This window comes from Erythranthe guttata, chromosome 4 (assembly GCF_056151865.1).
Source record: "Erythranthe guttata isolate IM_541 chromosome 4, IM_541, whole genome shotgun sequence".
Classification (NCBI taxonomy): domain Eukaryota; kingdom Viridiplantae; phylum Streptophyta; class Magnoliopsida; order Lamiales; family Phrymaceae; genus Erythranthe; species Erythranthe guttata.
This window is the reverse complement of record NC_142536.1, coordinates 6,464,523-6,483,748: the sequence shown is the minus strand read 5'-3', so window position 1 is coordinate 6,483,748 and position 19,226 is coordinate 6,464,523. Positions and strand designations below refer to the sequence as shown.

The window sequence follows — 19,226 nt, the reverse complement described above, 5'->3', positions numbered from 1 at the left end:
ACTAAAATTAGATCGAAAATCGGAATCTTCGTTAATTTTATATGCCATTCCGAATCCGTTTCAAATCAATTTAGAAAAATCGAAAATTGGAACTTCGAAAATGGGAATGAAAAATACGATTCCGGATTCTTATATTTTCGGATGGGAATTGACGGAATACGGAAATTCCATTCCGATTTCTAGCACTTGATATTCTGATTTTCTATCCAATCTTCAATTCCAAAATAATTACAAAAAAATCAAGATTTTATTAATTCCTCTTTGACTAACTAATTTTTAGTTAGTAAAAACTTTGATTCCTTAGATTAGATCTTGTATCAAATGGCTTAATTTCACTTTGCACCCTTGAAATATACCATTTTGGCACTTTGCACCCTCGAAAAATAATAATAGCACTTTGCACCCTCAAAACACAATAAATCATTCACAATGCACCCTCAATTGAATAATAAAGGCAATTTTATTTTTCATTGGTGTTTTTCTTTTTGGGGTACAAAATAAAAAAAAATTGTTGTTTTCTTGAACCTCAAACCTAATTTCGAGCGGACAAAGTGCGAAAAAATAAAAATTACACCGGATTATTTAAAAAAAACTACATTATCTTACAAAAGAAAAATAAAAAAAATAATCTTTTATCACTAAATTATTCGATTGTGGATCTTTTATGTCACTGTTTGTAAAATATTAGGTGAAAATATTTGGAGAAAAAATAATTTTCAGATAACTTGATAACGTAATAGCTGAATGATTTTTTTTCGTAAAATATTTTATTTTGATAAAACAATATAATTTTTAAATATGTTGATGGAATGTATTTTTATTTTTGAACTTTATAGTTTCAAAATGATTGATGAATAAAAAAAATATTTGACATTTGGCATCCTAAAAAAATATCACTACAAATATTAAATTTATATTTTTTAGCTTTAAAAAATCATTTGGGGTGCATTATGCATGATTTATTATATTTCGAGGGTGCAAAATGCTATTAATTTATTTCGAGGGTGCAAAGTGCCAAAATGGTATATTGCAAGGGTGCAAAGTGGAATTAAGCCTGTATCAAATATACTAAATTATAACATTATATGTAATTTGTCTATAAAATTTCTTATTTAACAAATTTAAATACTAAAAATGTTTTTTTTTTTCCTCTTTCTAGTCACTCGTACAATGTTAGCCCCAAAATTAATCATAAGGGAGAAGTGTTACTAACTTAATAAACTAGTAACATATAAATGGTTTTCAACCTTTGTAGTGGGTTAGTAGCAAAAATATGCGCTAGTTAATTGTCGGAGCGCTTAACCAACGAAAAAACACGACTCGAAGAAACTAGCTGCTAGATATATAAAAACACTTCAATGTTAACATTTTACAATGTTAATAATAGCTCTCTCCGTTAGGAAAAGCCGCATCAACGTTAATTCTAAACCTTCCCTAAGTTGGCAGGTTCCACCTCATCATAACCGGAGGTTGCCTCTCCAAGCGCGGTTGAAAATATATATTATATAAAAACTTAAACCTTTCGTATAAATAAATTTCAAATAGTATATACACTAGAATCTCGATAAATTAATACTCAGTAAATTAATAACTTTAATTAAAAAATAGTTTCTCTCAGTTCTGACTCGGTGAAAACGTGTTTAATCATTAACTCGATAATTTAATAATTTGCTAAATTAATAGAATTTTCCTAGTCCCGATTGTATTAATTTATAGAGGTTTTAACTGTAATTATTCAAGTTTATTGAACTGTTCATTGTCCTATTGGATTATACAATATATATAGACACACACACACATACTCACATAAATTAATTAAGAAAATAAAACATTTGGCACCCATTTGAAGCAAAAATGTTTTGCATGCAGAATCATATACAACAACTGCACATAATATAATTGGCCTCAGAAAAATGGTGGCACTTTTCTCCCTATCAAAAAGAATTACAGTACATACCCCGGACAAGTCGATTTCATCTTTTTAGAAAAGAAAAGAAAAATTAAATAAAAAAAAGTCGGTTTCATAATCTTTGTGGAACGGTGCAGAGGAGACCATGTCCTGGATTGTGTTCCAAAGGATACATAGTGGTGCCTTTTACATATTTGTGATGTTCAACGGCTGCTTTTCTCGAGCCCCATTCCACTCCAAACTTTCCATTGATTTGCTTCTCGATTATCGAACATGCAGCTAGTGGATCTGAAGATCCAGCTCCAGTTCTCCTATACACAAACAAAATAAAAATTAAAAAAATTGGGCTTTATTAGATGTTTGGTTAGTCCAATAATCTTGGCTTTTTAAAAATTGTTGATTCGACAATTGGACGGACAATAAGATTGCAACTGAGCTATAAGATTTCGTATCATTGTGCCTTGACCTTAAACACTTAAAGCAGAGGGGCAACTGAAAAGCAAATAATATGCAAGAAAAATTTGAGTTGTGGTAAGAGAAAGCAACTGAAGAATAATTACCTTAACAACTTCTCTGATGCGATACGAGCAGCAGTAATCAAACTATGGCTCGGGACCCACTTGACAACTCGATTTGGATCCGCCCTCATCGGAGAATGGATTTTAATAAGCTTATTGAACACAAAAGATAAGGAATATTAGAGGTGGAACCTAGTAACAGGAAGACATGTCAAAAAGAGTAGGATCTTTTAGGCTGCGTTTGGATAAGATGATATTATCTGAGAAAATAATTTAGAGCTAAGAATTGAGAAAACCTCGATATGGGTATTGAGGGATTTAAAATCATACTAACTCAAGTTTTTCCAGATACTGGCTTTCCATTGTGGATTTTAATCCTTCGTTTCAAATAATTCAACCGACCACAGACTAAGGATTTTTATAACCAATTAGAAAACATAATTACAACTATAACACACTAAAAAGTAAGCAACCAAACGTCAAAAAATCGAGGAATGAAATGTGCGATTAGAGATAAGTTTTCTATCGTGAAGATGCAGGAACAAACGCAAATACATCACAATGATCTTATATTGATCAGAGATTTTCAGCATTAAAAAATAAAATAGTAATAATAAAGTTGGGACTTACTCCAAGACACTCCATCATTTGGTAGTAAGCCCTACCCTGCAGAGGGGTATGACCTTGTCGAGACTCTGAGAAATATCTCGTCCTGAGATTATATTAAGATTCCATCTTTAGATAAACAGTACAAAACCCAATACAGTTTTCATTTCTTGAATTATTTCAGCGATTACTCACCATTCTTTGTAACCAGGGTCGACAGTGAAACCATACATGTCAACAGTGTCACACGTGGAGAGAGCAAACTCAAGAGCCTTCAGCCCAGTACCTTTTGCAGCTGATCCAAAGGATGCACCCAGCATGAGATATACACGATTCAGAATAGGAACTTCCTACAGAGTCAAAATTCAAATACTATGTGAGATTTTTCCACAAGTCAACAGCAAACTATTCACTAACACCAGCAAATTTGTCCTAAATGCATAATTTATTTTTCTGAGGAAAAACTAGTGCGACTTGCAATGAACAGGCGAAAAATATCAGTCAAAAAATAGAGAACTACTTGGAAGAATATCGAAGTTAATTTATTTACTCAAACAATATGAAATATGTACAGACCCGGATCATCTTGTTCATGATATCGTGTATTGTTGTTTTGACTAACAAGACCTCCTTTCCCTTATCTGCAGATTCAAGAAAATATTAGCATGTACAAATATGGGAATAAGAGCTAAAGATACTGATGCGTTAGTACCATACAACTCCGCAACTTTATCAAGCGCTTTAGCTGAGCCCCTGTTGAGCAGGCGAAATGTGCTTTTTGTACCAACATGGTCTGTATAGTTCTGGTTAATGAAAATGTGATAGAAAAGAGTGAGCGAAAATATAGATTTATAGTTAATTGAGGTAGATGGAAACACTAGATATTAACCTGTATAGGTGCTCCGTTCTCCCTTATAACTGCATCATAACCATCTATTTCTTTGCCGAATTTGGTTTTCAGAAGATCTCCTGAGTTACCAATGACAGCACATTGACCAAACTGTCTTGGTGTATAGGGTGGTCTGTCTGGCAGAACCAGAGAAAGTTTCTCCATACACAGTGTTTTATTCTCACATCTATTCCTGAAGCAAATGATTCGTACACATTAGTTTATCTTTCAGACCAATGATTCATCAAGGAATGGTGAAAGAGAGATACACACGAGAACATCATAGCACAACTTACAGATTTATTCCCTTATTGATCCTCTGCCAAGCATATTCTTCCCATCCATTAGGTAAAGCATCAATGAACTCTCGAGTCAGTATTGTGGTACTATTCCGCACCTGAGCAAGACCTCACTAAATAACAAATCAATTGTAGCATACAAAATAATACCAAGAAGTAAAAAAAAAAAAAAAACCCCCTAGATCTTGTAAAACAAAGATTATGCATCCTGATGAAAAATCGTAGCAAAAATAATTTCTAATATTGACATGCATAATATTTTTCTAACAGACGCATGCCTAATATTCTCCAATAATTGCAATGAGTCACATGCTAACTTTCTGATTATTAGTTGTCATCCTTTTGAGGTAATATAACTGAAAGGCATTCTTAGTAATACAAATTTTGCGGAAAGGACACTGACCTGTTCCCACGTAGCTACTGCTTCACATAGGTTAAAGTCAAAAGTCAAGCCTTCGAGTTCACCTGTTTTGGGATCTTTCTGTTTAGATGTTTAACAAATGAAATTTTGTAAGAAAGCATGACGACAAATGTGGATACTATACATCTCACTCTTTAAAACCAAGGACATAATGAATCTAATTTTCTATAATGTACAATCTACAAATTCTATAGGACTGACTTTCTACAAGTAGAGAGGCTATGGACCCCGAATCCTGATATACTGCAAAAGACAATTAAAAAATAAATAAAATCGTAACATGGAAATTTACCCATTTAGGAATCGTGTCTTGAGGAAATTTTAGAGAAACCTCGCAATTATCCTTCCCAGGTACAGCTTGTAAACCTAATCCATTTGCACTCTGCACGGTGCAAAATCTATTAAACCGACAACGACGCACACAGACTAAACACAATCAACACAATCTATTAATGGACTATGACGTACGCAGACTAAGTAAAACATCTTAACCATATAATTATACAAATTGGGCTACAGCTCATTATATAGTTAAATACATCAAATAAGATGAATTTCCATACGAAGCATGGAGCCGATTATATCGAGACAAACAATCAATACATGCTAAATCATGGCTGACGAATCACGACCAATTTATTATTTCCGCTCTCTCTTTTTATTAATAAAAATGCACGTAATACATCATCCTTCGATGGGATACTCGAAAACAGAAAACCAAATTAGCATATAGTGAAATTAGCCATTAACATACTGAAAGAAACAAAATCAAAATTTCAAATAATTTCAGTCCCATCCCCAAATTTTTCCCCAAACATTCACAAACAAATTTCTTATCAACACTTCTTATTTACCATGAAAGAACAAAAAACCATGAGAACTGAAAAAAAAGAGAAACTCACCACACACTTCTGGAAACGAATCTGCAGTGATTTCAGCGCTTCCAGATCTTCACTAGAAATACTAAACGACCCATCTGCACATAAATAAAGCACACGTATTCTCGAATTTATACATAAAAATTCCGTCCAAGTTCATCAATCTAGAGAGAGAAAAAACGAAGTGATGATTGAATTTAATCTTAAAAATTTATAAGAAAAATAAATAAATTACCCAGATTGGAAACGCCATTGATGTAAACGAGAATGGCAGAAAGTCCAGAGATCAAAGCAACAACAAAAGCTAAATGCAACAGCCTCATCGAACTCTGAAATCGGTCCGAAAATCTATACCAAAAAATTAAATAAAAAAAAAAAAAAAAAAAGAATTTGATTATGAACTGAAATTTAAATTTATTTATCGTAATGGATCTGAATACGGAGCAAAGGTTTTAAAACTGGCTGTTAATGACAGTATTATTGAGTGTGAAAAAAGAGGGAGGAAGTTGGTTATTTTTATGGTCACCCTTGAACTTCTGTAATATTACTAATTGAGCCCCTAGATTTTGTGTCTCCTTACTCGAAATGGCCTATCATTAAATTGAATTCCATTGCCTCTATTAAATTGGATTTTTAAATAATAATTGAACAATGACAGTTTTACCCTTAGGTCTCGTTTGATTTTTAAGATAAAATTAATCAAGATAAAATTAGTCAAAATAAAATTAAATAATCTAATTAACCCAAGAGAAGGATGTTGCAAGATAGACTATACTTAGGACCGGCAATTGAGCCGGGCCTGCCCGAAGCCCGATGGCTCGGCCCGATTTATTTGAGCCAAGCTCGATAAATAGTGGCTCAGCCCGAATAAAGCCCGGCTAGTAGTAATTAATTCGTAAATTTAATCAAATCCAAGTGAAAAGTTTCTTAAAGTAAAAAATACTAACCTTTTCTTCATTCATATAAATACAAAACCTAGTATATACAAAATCCTAACGCTAACAGTATGTTGCAAAATTTAAATTGAGGGTTTCTCTTGTCATCAACGGAGGTAATTAATCTTAATTTATCACTCCTTTTTTCTTTCAATGACTATTATAGATATAAGTTTTATCTTAATTTATCATTGTTTTCGACTTGCAATGAGTATTCTTAATTTTTCATAGTATAAGTTGTTTTCTTTTTTTTTTTTTTTTTATAAATGTTCGGCTATAAAGTTTTAAAATATGTAATTTATATATTGTTCGATATAAGTCTGTTATAAACCTGAAGCCCGAAAAAATATGTGAGATGAGTTTGAGTTTATAGACACGAGGCCCGGTGGTATTTGAGCTTGAGCCTATAATAACGAGGTCCGATGGTATATGAGCTTGAGCCGACCCAAGCTCGGCTCACATGGTCCGATTGCCATCCTTAACTATACTATAATAACATTAAAAGTTGAATTTTGTACAACAGTAAGGACTCGATTGTAATAATTTTAAAGTTAACACGAGATATGAGATAAAAGAAAATTATTAAATAAATATAAATAAGGGTAAATTACAAATACCCCCTGGGGTATGGTCAAATTAGAAAACCCCCCTCTTGTTTGGATAATTACATCTACCCCCTTCAACTATGAATTTTTCCTACACCTCCACCTTTATGGTGCCCAATTCAACATAATCATCTAGATTCCGTGAAATGTGCTCTAGTTTGTACTCGTTTTGTGTAAAAATACAGTTTTCGATGCACCACAAACTGATATATACAAGCTAAAAATCTCATATTATGATCATCTAGCTTCATAATGTAGAGTTTAAATGGGATAAAACGGATACAAAAGTGATAATATTCCATATAATCTCGAAGATTCCACTAAATTTGAGGAGTTGAGGGGGTGATTGTAATTATCCAAACAAGAGGGGTATTTTTGTAATTTGACCATACCTCAGGGGGGTGTTTGTAATTTACCCTATAAATAAATAAACATAAATTAATTAATTATTAAATAATAATATAAATAAAAGAATTGATAGAAGTGGTGGAAGCACACAAACTCTCATCAGATCAGCAGCAGGGGAACCCCATTCGTCCAATCTTCGATTTCCCACGAAAAATCAAATTCCTGAAAATTTCAATTTTTCTGCAGAATTATTCGATTCGATCAACCGGAAATTGGCTGTAATGGCGACTCGTTACTGGGTGGCGTCTCTCCCCGTCGGTCAAGGCACCTCCGCCTCCTCTCTATGGAGTCGCCTTCAGGAATCCATATCCAAACAATCGTTCGACACTCCTCTTTACAGAGTAATTTGATTTACACTGTCCATGTTTTTTTTTCCTTGTAAACAGTAGATCTACTTTCAGAAATTCTGTTTTTTTTTTACCAATCAAGTAAAAAAAAAAAGTTAATTTTATATATATTGGATTTGGATTTGATTCGATTTTGCAGTTCAATATTCCGAATCTGCGTGTCGGCACCCTGGATTCGCTGTTGTCTCTGAGCGATGATTTGTCGAAGGTGAGTTGTTTGATTTTTTTATAAACTGACTTTATTTACATTATTTAGGTTTTTGATCTGAATTTGTTTATCTGATTGATGTTGGATGTTTTTGTGAATACATTTGTGTGCTTTCTGTTGCAGGCAAACAGCTTTATTGAAGGAGTGTCGCACAAAATCAGACGACAGATTGAGGAATTGGAGAGGGTCTCGGGAGTTGTTAGTAGCTCCCTTACTGTTGATGGAGTTCCTGTTGACTCTTACCTCACTAGGTAATTGTTCTTTCTTGGAATTGTCTTAACTTGATTTTTAAACGTGAGTTGCAATTGATTTTGGCAAATATTTTATGATTCGTTTAGGTTTGTGTGGGATGAGGCGAAATATCCAACAATGTCGCCACTTAAGGAGACTGTGGACGGAATTCATGTACAAATCGCCAGAATTGAGGATGATCTCAAGGTACATTTGCTTATCTGAAGTTGATTGCAGCTCACATTGGTTTTTGATACTGTTTGTTTTTCCTAATGTCAAAATCCCTTCTTTGATATATAATTGTGGAAAAGCGTATATAATATTGTCTTTTAAGTAAATTATGCCTTGGAGTTGTGGTGTAAATCCTAACATCACTAGAAGTCTAGAATAACTTTTCCTGATACAGATGTGTTTATGTCTCATGTTTGCATTCCTTTTTACCATTCAATCCTGTTTTGATTGTATGGGTGGAATGCTACAAGATAAATGTAACATGGCGCACTCAATGTTTCTATAACTGTGTTTGTTATCTAAAAGTTTAATGATTTTCCCAAATCTCATGCTATTCCATAAGTTTAAATTTGATAAAACATCGTAGTTTTTTTGTCTTCTAAGATTTTCACTCTCACTGTGTACCATGGTAATCCACATGTAACATCTCGGTTTTCCTTAAATCTCAGATTTCCAGCAGACTTCTAAATTATATCCTGTGTTTGACTTAAAGTTCCTAAGTCATTAATGTTTTCTTACCCCTGCAAAATTGATTTCTTCCATTTGGTACATTCTTAATTAGGTCTAAAGGCTCGAAAGTGTAAACACTCTCACAGCTGATGGAACAATCTTCTTTAACTTAAGTCTTTTCAGCTTTAATATAAAATAACCAACTCTTCGTAGCCAAAATCTCTCTTCTCAAACCACCCTGTACTTCTTTGTATGGCACTGCAAAATATCATAAGCAGTGTAAAGAAGTACTATAGTATTAAAGTGATTATGTCTCCATCTCAAATATTCTCTGCAGCGTACTCCTCTTATGTAATAGATAAATTTGAAGCTTTACGAATGCGTAAAAATAATAGCTTGAAGTGTCAAACAGTTGGACCCTCTGTAGATTGGTTAATATTAACTTTTTCTTAATCCATTACAAAAAGTAAAAAAAAAAATGGTGTATCTGTTTTGTCAATACATATAACTAATCATGCATTTTCTGGTTAAGAAGCACACAGTTAGAAAACAGCTAAATGAAATTCATACTTCTCCTCAGCTAAAACAATCCAATCAATTTCAAATTTAGGGTTAAGATGCAGGTTTTCTTCCAATGTGCCATTACATTTTAGTAACTTTGGATATTAGAAAATTAAGCGGATGTTCTATGGGTCAAAAGTGTGGACAAAGTTGACAAACAAGTTTTATTAACTTTGAAAATATAGAACCAATTATCCTTTTCGTATGACTGCTCAGTGCTCAGCAGTCAAAAAGTATCAGCATTTTCAAAGTAGCTGATGACATGGGATCATCTACTTCCAATTATGATGAATGATGGATGACCTACTCTAACAGTAACCTTTACCTTTTAAGGCTTCAAAAGTAGAAGTATGATGGAGTCATTTATTGGAAATTGAATAGGCTAACCTGCAAATCACAGAAATAGTGCTGTTATGGTGACACTTAGTTTTATTATTCCAGGTAAAGATCTGCAAAAGTATGTGTTTATCATTTATTGAAGGGTTTATTGGTCACAGCAACAAATCTATCAGTCTAGCATTACCTTCTGTATTGTAATGTAACTTAACCGAGTATTTTCGACCCTTCCTTTGTTGCTCTTTATAAATTAAATGTAGTTCTAGACACAAGAATTTCATAACTAAGTCTATTTTGTTAAAGCCTTTTCTAAGCATGTGACAGCTGGGTGGATTTTGTGTGACAGGTTCGTGTTGCTGAGTATGGCAATGTCCGTAGCCAACTGAATACCATAAGTAGAAAGCAGGCTGGAAGGTATGTGATCTATCCGAAGCTTACTGATCTTGATTCGGAACTGTGGCAACTAGTACAAGCAGGATACAAATGCTGCTCTGTTATGTCTTCATCAACTATGATACATGTTTCTTAATGAGTACATGGTTCTTTTTGCATATAATGGTAGATAGCAAATAAGTATATACGACATTATGTTGCCTTCAAGTGAAATATACAATCAGCTGTATACTTTTAGGCTGCAACTGGCACGATTTGTTGGAGGAGTCCTATTTATTATTTGTCTTACCAGGTGTTAGTTGTTTTATAAACCGACTTGGAACTTTTTTGGGATAAAAAAATTTTCTGCTTACAATTGGAGGATAAATAGTTTGAAGATTGAAAGGTTTAGTTGTTCAGTGGAATCTATCCTGCAAGACTCGAAATGCACTTCTAATAAATGGAATCATATCTAGAAGTGCTCTGTGACAATCTTTGGATATGGGGAATACACTAGGTATCCAACACTGGGAACTTCTCAACTATCCCTTACTCAGTCGGTATTGCAAGTTGAGCTTGTGCTCAAGTGACTATGAATAAGCAATTGGACTTGCGGTGAAATGTGATATTGATTTTCCCATCCGAAAAAATCTATGGATGATTAATCAAATCTGATCTCTCTTTCATGTTGTGAGTGCAAATATTCTTGGGCTTGGATTGAATTGTAGACTTTGTTGGTGGTGAAAGTGGGAATATTGTTACTGAACACTTAAAAGACCGCCATATTTAATTACAACTGAAATTCTAGTGTAACTTGCATCTTGAGCGTCTGACTGATCCAAAATAAATTTTCATTGCAGCTTAGCTGTTCGTGACCTTTCCAATATGGTAAAGCCACAGGACATCATTACTACGGAACACTTGACAACCCTCCTAGCAGTTGTTCCAAGTTATTCTCAGAAGGACTGGTTATCTAGCTACGAGACACTTACGACTTTCGTGGTAATTACATTTAATAGCTAAAAAGCAGTATTATTACACTCTTGGAAGCTCCCCGTCGATTTAATCATTTAATTCACCAAATTAACCTATTGAGTGTGTGAAATCCAAGGATAAATAACCATATTTCTCCATTACTGGCTTTGTGCTTGTTTGATGGCCATTAAACTTCTAAATTTCTATTGTTATTTTCTTACTTATTTTAAATATGTTTTGTGTTAGCAAATCCCACATTTTGATTAAACTATTGTTTTAGGTCCCCAGATCCTCAAAGAAGCTCCACGAGGACAATGAATATGCTCTATTTACTGTAACATTATTCACTCGTGATGCTGACAATTTCAGAACTAAGGCACGCGAGAGAAGTTTTCAAGTGAGTTGTGATCTTTCAGTATCGTGCAATCTGTGTGTTGTTTCTAATAATATCTTGCTGCACTAAATGTTACCGGTATTGAGAATGTATGACTAGCGCATCAAGAGGAATTCCCCATTAATAACATGTTCATTTTTGTGTGCTTTAGATTCGTGATTTCGAATATAATTCGGAAACACAAGAGAGTAGGAAACAGGAGCTTGAAAAGCTGATGCAAGACCAGGAATCATTGCGAAACTCTTTGTTGCAATGGTGCTATACTAGTTACGGAGAGGTATCTTCTTCTCCTCCTATTAGTTGCTGAAATTTAGTTTTCTCATTTTTGTGTCTGTTGTGCTACATTATTATAGAGAACTATTTTGGTCTTCAAGTGTGCAAGAAGTTGTCTGCTAAGTTGTTGAATGGTAACTAGAGCTGTTAGTGTTACATATCATATTTATGTAAGATACATCATCTCTTCTCCTCAAGTATCTTTAGATAAAAGTCAACCAGATGCACTAAAGATGAGATGTAATATTGTAATTTATTTGATCGGATGTGAAAATTACCATATGATACCTTCTAAGGACTTTAGATGGGTGCTATTCTCTATTGCCCAAGTACGTACTATCTTCTTCCTGTTAGAACATATTTATGTAAGTTTAGAATCTGTCTCTGGTAGTTTGAGCCTAATTTAGGGTAGGCGATTTTTGTCTATCTTTGTAAGAATTTTTCTTTTGTTAGGGTAGGCGATTTCTGTTCCCTTTAGATGTTACAGATTACCGGAAGACGTCTGGAGATGCTTCTTTTTCCAGATTTAATTCACCGCCCTAAATATAGCCTTATAGCTTAACATTTCACTTAATTAATGTGTAGAAATAAAGTTTTATTGTGGAAGTAGAACCTATTCTATAGCCCTGTGTATAATTTCATCATCAAAAGCAATTTATATAATACCCCTTACACCAACACAGACTCAAAAATCAAAATATACTCCAAAACATAAAAAGAGAAAAAAGTTTCAAAGTTCAACTGTTTATCTCATATTCATGGCATGTCAATATTGTGATTCTCTAGGAGTTGACTGTCATTTGTTCCATAGGTTTTCAGCTCATGGATGCACTTCTGTGCTGTGCGTGTCTTTAGTGAAAGCATTCTGCGATATGGTCTGCCTCCATCGTTTCTGGTAAACAACTGCATAACCCTATGACTTATGTTTCTTTAATTTTTTATCTTTATTTGATTCATGCTACAACTAAAAATTGCTATGCTCCTATAAATAAATTTTCTATTTCAGTCTGTTGTACTGGCACCATCTCTGAAAAGCGAGAAAAAAGTTCGCTCCATTCTTGAGGGACTGTGCACAAGTTCAAATAGGTATGCTACCTTTACTCACTTGTGAGCTTTAAATTCATTTCCGTTAATTTCCTTGTGACATTATGGTCGATTGGCCCCCTTTTCAATTTCTTCTCGCTCTATGAAGTTGTGCTTTTCAAATTGGATTTCAACTTTTTCTTGGGAAAACTTCTATTTTCTATCTTGATTGTTAAAGTCGCAAATGTTTTCACCAAAATACAAACAAACATCGATTCGTTTTTTGAACATCTTCTAAACTCAATTTTCTCCTAGACATAATTTGAGTTTCAAAAAAATTCAAAATACCTTTTTCCGAGTTCATTTAGACACATTTTGACTGTTGTCTTGTTCATTTTTCGTTGAAAGAACTGAATTTAAATTGCACAGCACCTCATCTATTTTGTCCAAAAGTTCGAAAAGAAAGAGACATCTATAAACCTCTGCATGATTTTGATGATTTTAGCATGTGTTCAATGATTTTTTTTTATGGTCCCCGAACGAGACAAACAATGTTTTTTTTCAAATATTTAACAAGAGAAATCTATAATTTTTGTATATAATTCGTTTTCTTTGTGTAATTACAGCACATACTGGAAAGGAGAGGATGAAGTAGGGATGGGTGGTTTCGGAGGCGATTCGGATGCACATCCTTATGTCTCGTTCACCGTCAATCTTGTCTAATAAGCTTTTGAAGCAATTAGTGTATCTGTCCATTTTGCCTTATTTTCTCATGGCCATCACAAATAAAGGAGAGAGTTTCTGCTACACTTGTATTATAGAGTAAATTATTCAATTCATTTCTTCTTTTAAGAAGTTATTTATACACTGCTTGTAAAAACATTTGCGTATATTTTGTTTTTGCCTTTCTCTATCGTGTCTTTCTACCGGCTTCTGCTTTGTGTGCAGTACAATCCGAAGCATTTGTTGTCGAGTTTGTGTTGAAGAGCTACGGAATTGGTTTGTATTATCACTGAGATGTTATTATTATTTAGTAAAATAAACTGTTCTTTTGTGCAACATTTTCTTGATTGTGGTATTGTTCATTTGTGAGGCTGAATTCCCCTTTAGATAGTGCAGGGTTTGTTTTATAAACTATACTAAATAAAAAAAATCAGGGTCGTACTATATCATACACGTGTATATTTGTGCAATTTTTTTTATACATATTCGCACATATACGTGTGAGATTAATGGGGGTGTGGTCTAGATTGGTGCCCGAGCGACCACTCCCGACGGCATTCCACGATTCTTGGCTTGCTCTCAAATGTATCGAAATGAGAGGGTTTACGTGGAACTTTTTCTCAACTGCCCATTTTTTGGTAGAGATGATCAGGTTTGTGGTTGAGGATACAAATGCGACGATTTTTGGAAGAAATTTTCGAGGAAATTCTCGGGTTTTGCTTACCCGAGTTTTCGAGTTATAACGATCCATTGATAAACCCGGCGAGAATTAGGTGTGGTAGAGAAGGTAGAAGAAATCTGTTTTTGGGTGACGAGTTTTGGTTGATTTGGATGATTGGAGAAAGGATTTTTTTGAAAAAAATAGGAACTAAATTGAAAATAAAAAATTAAAAAAAAAAAAAAAAAAATTGGGTCTTACAAAATTTTGGGTGTGAATCCGTAATTTCTGAAAATTTATTTGACGGGTACAATATTTGAGTGTTTTCAAGTTAGAAAACAAAAATACACTTGTATAACCTACGACTACGTGACAGGGGAATTTATGGCTTTGACTAAATTTCATAGGGGGTTCTTCCCTAATTTTTTTGTCAAGGGATTTTTTTTCAGAAATTAGACATTACACATGGATGTTGAGTGAAGAAAAACCCGTGTATTTTGCCACCTTGAAACGAAATAGACTAAAAACGAAATTGGACCAAACATTATTGACCAAAAGTACAATTCTCCCTTGTTTTACCCTAATTTAGACTTATTTATAGTCAGAGTCCGTTGTACTTGACATTTTTCTGTTAGTTGCTAATGGACATGAAACGAAATGATCAAATGTATATTGATATTATATAATGTGTATTTTGTCCACCTTAAAACAATCAGGAAAAACAAAATTGAGCCAAATATTATGAACCAAAAGTATAATTCTCAACTGCAGAACATGGTCAACTACACTTGTCAAAATTTAATATTTTATATGACAAAAATTGTTAATTTTTGAGTAGTTTAATATTGTTGACCCCTTAAAAAAGTTGTAGTATATGTTAGATTTTCACATAAATAAAATCTTAACTTCGCCATTGATCACCATTCGATGAGTTGATCTATAAACTGCTGTTAAATCGTACTTAATTTTCAACATGATTTATAAAAATTACACCAAGACACATAAATAACTTACATATTATTTTGACTACATATCATTTTTTATATAAATTTATTTTTTTGCTCATTCATAGGGTAAGAATCCGTTCCCTCAACATATCAAAGAAACAAAACCAAATAATAATTAGTTGAAGAAAGAGAAAGAAGCAAGTAGTGCAGTCTAATTTCGATAAATGAATACTCAACGAATTAATGTTCGATAAATTAATAATCTCGTTTATAGAATACATTTTCCATCCCAACTTGAGGACAACATATTAAAAGGTATATTATTAAATTAATATTTCACTAAATTAATAATTTTTGGCTGATCCCAACTATATTAATTTATAGAGATTTTACTGGAGTTAAAACACTAGTCAAATTTACTAGATTAGGAGAACCTTTGCCTTGGTCATAGATGCATCACATGATAGAGTATAGACACTACCTTGTTATCTCTCTCTCTCTCTCTCTCTCTCTCTCTCTCTCTCTCTCTCTCTCTCTATATATATATATATATATATATATGCACACAATTGAGGGAGACAAGGGAATTTAATAGTTCAACAAAATACGCCTCAATGTTTATGTACCACCATACCGCCACCACCGGCTGCCACCGCTAACGGTGGGGGGCCACGGCCCCACAGGCCTATACCCAGTGGCGGATCCACTATGGTTCTAGGGTGTGCAACTGCACACCCTTGATTTTAAAAAAAAAATATTCCATATTCATTTATGCTGTATATTTATTACGATATGTATTTTTGTTGTAATGTTGTTCTAGCTTGTATGGTAAAGCATTGAAGTACATTTTTGGGAGGTACAGAGTTCAAAACTCATATAGTGCAATTTACATGGTCTTTTTTTTTTTTTTTTTGTAATATTTATAACTTTTTTAAATATTTATGGCACTATATTTTAAATATACCTTTAAATTCTTATTTTTTTATATATATTTATGGTACCACTATTTAAATACACATTTTGCTACCGGAAACTATTATTAATTTACAGTTTTTCGAACATTTTTACCAAATTTGTGTACAAATATTTTCTAAATTATCTCAAAGATTTATAAATGATCTTTTTATATTTGAAGTTTTACATATTCCTATTATTTTATGTGTATATTATTTATTAAAAAAAAATCAGGGGCGCTGCCCCCGAAGCCCCGTAAATTTTTAGTCCAATCTCGCACCCCCTTGGCGAAAAACCTGGATTCGCCACTGCCTATACCTAAATGAACCGCCATCTTGTGAGGGCATGATATATACAATGGGTTAATAAATAAATTGACATACTTAAATATCATGTACATAAATGACAAATACACACACACAACACATTACACATGCATAACAATGTTATCAAAACAAACATGAATTAATTTTCTATTGAGTTAGTTTGCTGTTTGTCTCTCGACACGAACCCAATTGTTTGTCCCATCTATTGAATTTTTTTCTTCCAAGTATTTATTTCATTCACATTGCAATAAAATATATTGGAAGAAAGCTTAATTAAATCTATTTCAAAGGACTTCAAATTTCCCGCATTCTTCCCTTTTAGATTATAGTTGATGGTTGAATTAATTTGAAGTCTCGATAAGAAATAATATAATATAATATATTATTGATATGCCTAATTGGGTCAGCCCAATGGGCCTACAATTTATTCATCTACTGGGCCACAAGTCCGATTTATGAAAGCTCAACCATCTTCAAATAAGGTTTGGGCCCAACAATTTTCTTGATTAGTGATAGAAAAGCGTTTGACCAGACTTTTTATTATCGGAGAGAGACACAACTTCGACTGGGCAGAGGCCAAATGCTTCAAGGATATAATTGATGAGAAGATAAATGCTCCAGAAGATCAGTTGAGCGAACTTGTTGTTATTTTGAAGAGTTGTATCAGTGCGGATCCTGACTGTCGACCTAGCATTCATGGTGCAGCTATTGTTATGAGAAGTTTGATAATGAGATCTACAAGTGACAAAATTGAAGGAAAAAAATTGCGTCGAGCTCCATCGATTGAAGTATCGAATTAAGCTACTGTTTTTAAAACAAAATTGGGTGGGCTAAATAATAATATATGTAAAATATAGTGAAAGAATTTATAATTGAGGGGGCTTGAGTCAACCCTAGATAGGGGCTGGACTCGCCCCTGGTTATAGTCCATTTTTTTATAAAGGAACTAGATCGTTTATTTTATTTCCATGATGAGTTTGATTATAATATGTTGTATACTTGCTTTCTTTTTAGAATATTAGGATTAAGAATAACATAATACGCAAGGGTGAGTTCCCTCGTGAGATTTTGCTGTTTAGCACTTCTAGGCCTAAACAAATTATTATGTCAATGTCGGAATAAACTATATCGAGAGAATGAGATTAAAAATAACATATTGTATGTGTGAATGCCCGTATATTAGGGAAAAAAAATAGAAAGAAAAAAAACCTCACACGTATATTAAAAAAAACGACCGGTTTAAATAAACTATATCGAGAGAATGAGATTAAAAAAAAACATATTGTATGTGTGAATGCCCGTATATTAGGGAAAAAAATAGAAAGAAAAAAAACGACTGGTTTAAATAAACTATATCGAGAGAATGAGATAAAAAAAAAAAAAAAAAAAAAAAACCTTCAATACAAAAGAATTGATAAAAGATAAGGTGGTGAATTTTTTTCTTCACAATATCGAACTATAGTTCATTAATAGTCAAGTTAATATATATATATATATATATATATATATATATATATATATATATATATATATATATATATATATATATATATTACTTTTATTTATATTCGTGATGATAATTACATAGTCAAATTCAAATATTGAAATTACAAATAGACAGTGTGCGGCCGAATGCAAACCTACCATGAATTAAGAGTTCATGGCGTGCGGCCAAATGCGAAACAACCACGAATTAATAGTTCATGGCGTGACGTGAAACAGCCATGAATTACTAGTTCACGGCGTGCGGGCAAACACGAAATTATTTATTTTTAGAATTTAATTGATTATGTGATTTATATCTAGTTAATACCTAACCTACTCTAGCATATATAAACATATGCATACATACGTACTATACATACATACTTTACATGCATATGCATAATATATGTATATATATAAACTGTGTATGATGCAAGTGGGGTAATTAAAATATATAAATAAATAAATAAAGGAATTATATTTGCATGCCTCTTGTACAAATGAATTATATTTGCATGCCTCTTGCACTATCACCTCCTCTTTTTGTGTGGCATAGTCACTACACTTGTCCACTACACATCTCCTATTAGTAATGACTATTCTCTTTCTATCTCCTTTTATTACCACCACCGTAACATCCCCACCATCATTCATACCTCCAAGCATATGAAGAATGCTCCTCCCTCTCTCTCTGCTCTTATTCTCTCGGCCAAAACAAACACCACCATAGCCCACCAATAAATATTATCCATATTTTCATCTTTCCACTACAATTATTTCAAGTTCTATTTTCATCTTCAAATCCTCTCCATAGCCATATCTCTAGAGTTCCTGCAAGAACTCCATAAAAACTCACATCTCCATCATAGTGGAATTTCTTGAAGCCTTCTTGAGTTTTTTTATTTTTTATTCCATAAAGGTAAGAAATTCCGATTTCTTGATGCAATTAGAAGGTATCAATATTATTAAAGATATTTTTCAAGGTTATCTAAAAGACTCAAAAGATTTTCGAAAATTAGAGCTTTTTGGGGAAAATGGAAAAGTTGTGTTAATCTTTAATTTCTTGTTCTTGCATGTCTATTTTATGTTTATAATAAGTTGATAAAAATTTTATTTGGTTAAGGTCTCAAAGATTTCGGATTTGTCAAGATTTTTGCAAGAAAAATAGATTTTTGAACTTCTAGTGAATCTAGAAACTTTGGGACCAAATCTGCAATTTTTCGAAAGATCAGCTCTATGTAAGTTTTCAACTTTGTTTTCCAGT

General features: G+C 33.0%; 2 protein-coding genes across 3 annotated transcripts; one reads left to right on the top strand and one right to left on the bottom strand.

Moving 5' to 3' along the window:
- Nucleotides 1-1,842: 1,842 nt before the first annotated feature.
- On the bottom strand, nucleotides 1,843-5,988 carry LOC105972428 (Glycosyltransferase family 29 (sialyltransferase) family protein). Of its 2 annotated transcripts, none has more exons than XM_012997384.2 (12): nucleotides 5,756-5,988; nucleotides 5,545-5,618; nucleotides 4,935-5,024; nucleotides 4,625-4,702; nucleotides 4,219-4,319; nucleotides 3,923-4,115; nucleotides 3,746-3,836; nucleotides 3,610-3,674; nucleotides 3,229-3,383; nucleotides 3,058-3,139; nucleotides 2,470-2,579; nucleotides 1,843-2,220 (listed from the first exon to the last, which is right to left on the bottom strand). In XM_012997384.2, the coding sequence occupies exons 1-12, from the start codon at nucleotides 5,841-5,843 to the stop codon at nucleotides 2,022-2,024; spliced, it is 1,326 nt and encodes a 441-aa protein (XP_012852838.2). In that variant the 5' UTR covers nucleotides 5,844-5,988; the 3' UTR covers nucleotides 1,843-2,021. The 2 variants fall into 2 exon arrangements, with proteins under 2 accessions (XP_012852838.2, XP_088672856.1); XM_088816730.1 differs by having other exon boundaries at nucleotides 4,625-4,686; nucleotides 5,756-5,958.
- A 1,538-nt stretch (nucleotides 5,989-7,526) lies between these two features.
- DET3 (vacuolar ATP synthase subunit C (VATC) / V-ATPase C subunit / vacuolar proton pump C subunit (DET3)) lies at nucleotides 7,527-13,928 on the top strand. Its single transcript, XM_012997300.2, has 11 exons — nucleotides 7,527-7,809; nucleotides 7,955-8,023; nucleotides 8,147-8,274; nucleotides 8,362-8,461; nucleotides 10,179-10,246; nucleotides 11,065-11,206; nucleotides 11,460-11,576; nucleotides 11,725-11,850; nucleotides 12,658-12,741; nucleotides 12,853-12,932; nucleotides 13,496-13,928. The coding sequence occupies exons 1-11, from the start codon at nucleotides 7,690-7,692 to the stop codon at nucleotides 13,590-13,592; spliced, it is 1,131 nt and encodes a 376-aa protein (XP_012852754.2). The 5' UTR covers nucleotides 7,527-7,689; the 3' UTR covers nucleotides 13,593-13,928.
- Nucleotides 13,929-19,226: the final 5,298 nt, after the last annotated feature.

What these genes read in the sequence shown, in the direction of transcription:
- DET3 (XM_012997300.2), top strand. Translation starts at nt 7,690, where the DNA reads ATGGCGACTCGTTACTGGGTGGCGTCTCTCCCCGTCGGTCAAGGCACC. An exon ending in TCGACACTCCTCTTTACAGA is followed by an intron (nt 7,810 to 7,954) that starts GTAATTTGATTT and finishes TCGATTTTGCAG; the next exon opens with TTCAATATTCCGAATCTGCG. An exon ending in CTGTGCACAAGTTCAAATAG is followed by an intron (nt 12,933 to 13,495) that starts GTATGCTACCTT and finishes GTGTAATTACAG; the next exon opens with CACATACTGGAAAGGAGAGG.
- LOC105972428 (XM_012997384.2), bottom strand. Translation starts at nt 5,843, where the DNA reads ATGAGGCTGTTGCATTTAGCTTTTGTTGTTGCTTTGATCTCTGGACTT. An exon ending in ATCAATAAGGGAATAAATCT is followed by an intron (nt 4,116 to 4,218) that starts GTAAGTTGTGCT and finishes CATTTGCTTCAG; the next exon opens with GAATAGATGTGAGAATAAAA. An exon ending in AGAACGGAGCACCTATACAG is followed by an intron (nt 3,837 to 3,922) that starts GTTAATATCTAG and finishes TTCATTAACCAG; the next exon opens with AACTATACAGACCATGTTGG.